The 3,610-nt window shown below is 45.4% G+C and overlaps 1 protein-coding gene across 1 annotated transcript; it reads right to left on the reverse strand.

The window, feature by feature from the left end:
- Positions 1-192: 192 nt before the first annotated feature.
- Positions 193-3,290, reverse strand: LOC108800745 (deoxyhypusine synthase-like; the record flags this gene model as incomplete). The annotated part of the gene is made up of 3 exons (XM_018572738.1): positions 3,251-3,290; positions 1,864-2,073; positions 193-306 (listed from the first exon to the last, which is right to left on the reverse strand). Coding segments are annotated over exons 1-3 (330 nt in total), but the record flags the coding sequence as incomplete, so codon positions are not given.
- Between the last annotated feature and the right edge of the window lie 320 nt (positions 3,291-3,610).

The following is a 3,610-nucleotide window of genomic DNA, read 5'->3' on the forward strand; positions in this document are numbered from 1 at the left end:
TTTTATGCAACTAATCGATTATGAAAGTAATTGTTAGCTGCAGCCCTAGCAGAGGCCCCACAGCCAATCCTGGTGACTAGTCCTTTGCCCACTTATCGGATGCTAGATCCACTCATGGTTCACCCTTTCAATGCACACCAAACCTTTTAATATTTCAATAAAAAATCTTGGAGGTACACTTTAAATTCTCACCATCTTGTGTTCTGCCAGGTATCGGATGATCTCTCGCACGCCGGAGCTGATCAGATTGGAAGTGTATCCCAGTAAGATGACGCATCCCCCAGGGGATGAAAGCTTTGTCTCTAGCTAAAGGATTAAAGACATTATAAGGATGTCATTTCATTTCACTACAATAGCAACAACATGTCATGATCTTGTAATAAGCGACAACGAGCCAAGTCATGGCGACCTGGAACTCTAATATTTGTCACACCCGGAATAGTAGTGCCACGGATGTAATGTCATTGGAAGAGAACCTAGCTAGGAGGGGATTATAGGCAGGAAATGGGTATTATGGAATACCACCCCCGCATATGCATGCAATGATCTATGACAGGGTTGGGCAAACAACGGCCCTCCAGCTGTGGTGCAACCACAAATCCCATGAGGCATTGCAAGACTCTGACAGCCACAGGCATGACTCCCAGAGGCAGATGCAAGATGGGAATTGTAGATTTACTACAGCTGGAGGGCCAGAGCTTGCCTTCCCCTTGTTCTAGTAGAATGTATATAATGAGAGAGTGCCAGTACGGGTATAATTATAGGATGCAACACCCTCATCTGTGTGAGGTCAGTGAAGACATGACTTGAAGCTTTCAAAGAAGAACTCCGGGCAAAATGTAAAAACCTTGAAGTGGGGCGACCCCGACACCCCCCCCATGCAAGGGTTACCTGGTCGTTTGGTGTGCCGCCCCAATAGGGACATAGAATATGAGATGCATAGCCTCAGTTAATATTAGCATTGTTTATATAGTGTGATTTGCCTAACTATTTTCTCATAGCTAAATTAATGTGTTATCCTATGCTGCCATCTAGTGGCCTTTTGTTGTAACAAACATGCTTTCTGTAATTATTCCTCATGTGACGATGTATTTCCCCCTAGTGTACGCCCCTTCCTTCTTCCTGTGTGCAGTACTTCCTGTGTCATGGCCACAGTTAAAAGTCACATGTAACAAGGACACACATGTAATCTGCACAGTACGTAGGAAAGGCATCATTTTCTGACCGCACAATACTATAACCGTTCAACTGCTGTTCCCATCATCTGCTGTAATCCTGATGTAAAGAATAAACACCTCTTTTGAATGAATCGGTATTGACGAGTTCAGCTATCTGACGAGGATTGTCCGCAGTGAGTATATCTGCTTATACAGGCCAGGCATAGAGGTCTCAGCAAGGGATATATTTCGCTATCACAATGATCGGAGTCAGAATATTTGGTGTAGGGAGGACAATAAAAAAGTTTTACTCTCATAATCCTTCCAGCATCGCTTACCCTCCCTGCAGCGGTCTAAGGTCCCCGATTCATGACGTTCTATACACTGTGTACAGGACATAAGGACGCCGAGGGACATACCATCATCGGAGTGTAGGAGACAGGCAGGAGGGAGTGCTGTGACAGCCGGCTCGGAGGATCAAGTGAGTATAACTTTTGTACACGTTACAATGCCCAAAATTTCCCATAGGCGACGTTTAAAGTTTTGCCCATAGTTCTTCTTGAAATACCCCCCTATGAATGTGACATCAGAGACGCAGAGTTATAAACATTAAGACATTAAAAGACATTCTGCTATTCACCATTTCTCTGCTCTCTTCTCTCATTCCAGGACCCACAGACAATGCCCACCTCCTCCATCCACTCACCATGTTGTTGACCTCCCGTACGGCCTGGCCATAGTGCAGGGCCTGGAATCCAGTGGTCATGTAACTCTGTAGCAGAGCCTCATAGTTGACCCCACGATTAAAGTCATAACCCATGACCTGGGGCGTGCCTTCAGGTAGGGAGTCACTGGGCATCAGTACCGCCCCCTTTGCGTCACTGGGCAGTCCTTCTGCCATGGTAATGTTCTGAGGCTGCAATGAAATAAAGAAATAGGGAGGTCAGAAGAGGTCGGCGGTACTAGAACGTAGCATTGCGTTTCAGGACCACAGACAGCGATTAAAGTGTACCACAAAAAAAAAAAGACTCTGGCAGTGGGAGTGTTCTATCACAGATTGTGACTGCGTTAGAATGTGTGACCGGTGATGTGATCACACATTCTAATGCAATCACGCCCATTTTTTTCAGCTGTGGAATGTGTGACCAGTCACGTGGTCACACATTCTAACGTAGACACGCCCATTTTTTTCAGGGGTAAAAATGTGTGACCGGCAAAAGGTGCAGAATTCAATGCTTTCTCCACTGTTCCAGGGCAGATCGGCATGGCAGATGGTATGTGCAGGAGAACCGATCTGCCTGGGAACAGCTGATCGGTCTTGAAATCTCACTTCTATTTGACTCTGAGTGCAATACAAAGTCGGATTGAAGTGAGATTTCAGGACCCAACTCCAGGGAAAATGAAAAGTAAAGGGTTAACGGCTCATTTACACCTAGGGCATGATCCCCACTCCCTCCGGCTCCCCCTGACCTGCTAGACCAAGTCGCCTCTATATGTTTTGATCTAGATGTTGTTCTACTTTAAAAGGTGGCTATACACTTATCCATATGATCATTCAATCAACCAACTGAAACAACTAAAATAATCAAGCTAATCGGCCATGGCGGAATTTTATTAAACATTTCTGATCAATCAAATTTTAGATCTGGGTAGGTGTCAGGCAACCGAATAGAACACAGATCAATCAAATGATTTTATCAGAGCGTTTCTGATGGATCAGATTTCCAATCAACAGCATATGTGTTCCATCGTTCGATTGAAGGCAAATCTCTGGTTTGCGATTGTTAGTACCTATTATCGATCATAAATCAATACACATGCAGCTAACACCTCTGCTTTCTGTCGCTTTCAGGGTATTTTTTTTTTCTCCTTACAACAGTGTTTCACATATCAGTCCCTCACTCCTGTGCCTGTATGTACAGCAGAGTGCACTGGATTATAAAAAAGCTCTCTGCATTCATACATAATATAAGCATGGCCCTTTAAATTAAATCCTGACCTGCGTCACACAGCACCAGCTGTCCCTCATCCCCACACCGCTATAGGGATCTGTCAGCTCCCAGGAACAGCAACACAGAGCACAACGCACTCACCTCCATGGCCGGTGTTCTCACATGTCACATTGGCTTCTACTACGGAAGCCGGGCAGGACAAAACAGTGCTGCACAGAGCACCGCGCTGCCTAATGGAACAGCGGCTCAGACACTCTTGCGTGGGCGGGACTTGCACGACCGGAATGCATAAAATGCCACGCCCCCACACATGACGCCTCCGGCGACGTTGTGTCTTTGTTTGCGCGCTCCTTCCAGCCCCCCGTGAGCGGGCCGAGGAGATAGGCGCGCTCCCAACGCACAGACTTATATTATTAGCCTGAGTACTGTTATATTTGCTATTGTAGAGTATATATATATATACACACACATATATATATATATATATATATATATATATAT

This window comes from Nanorana parkeri, unplaced genomic scaffold (assembly GCF_000935625.1).
Source record: "Nanorana parkeri isolate BGI_ZX_2015 unplaced genomic scaffold, ASM93562v1 scaffold2117, whole genome shotgun sequence".
Taxonomy (NCBI): domain Eukaryota; kingdom Metazoa; phylum Chordata; class Amphibia; order Anura; family Dicroglossidae; genus Nanorana; species Nanorana parkeri.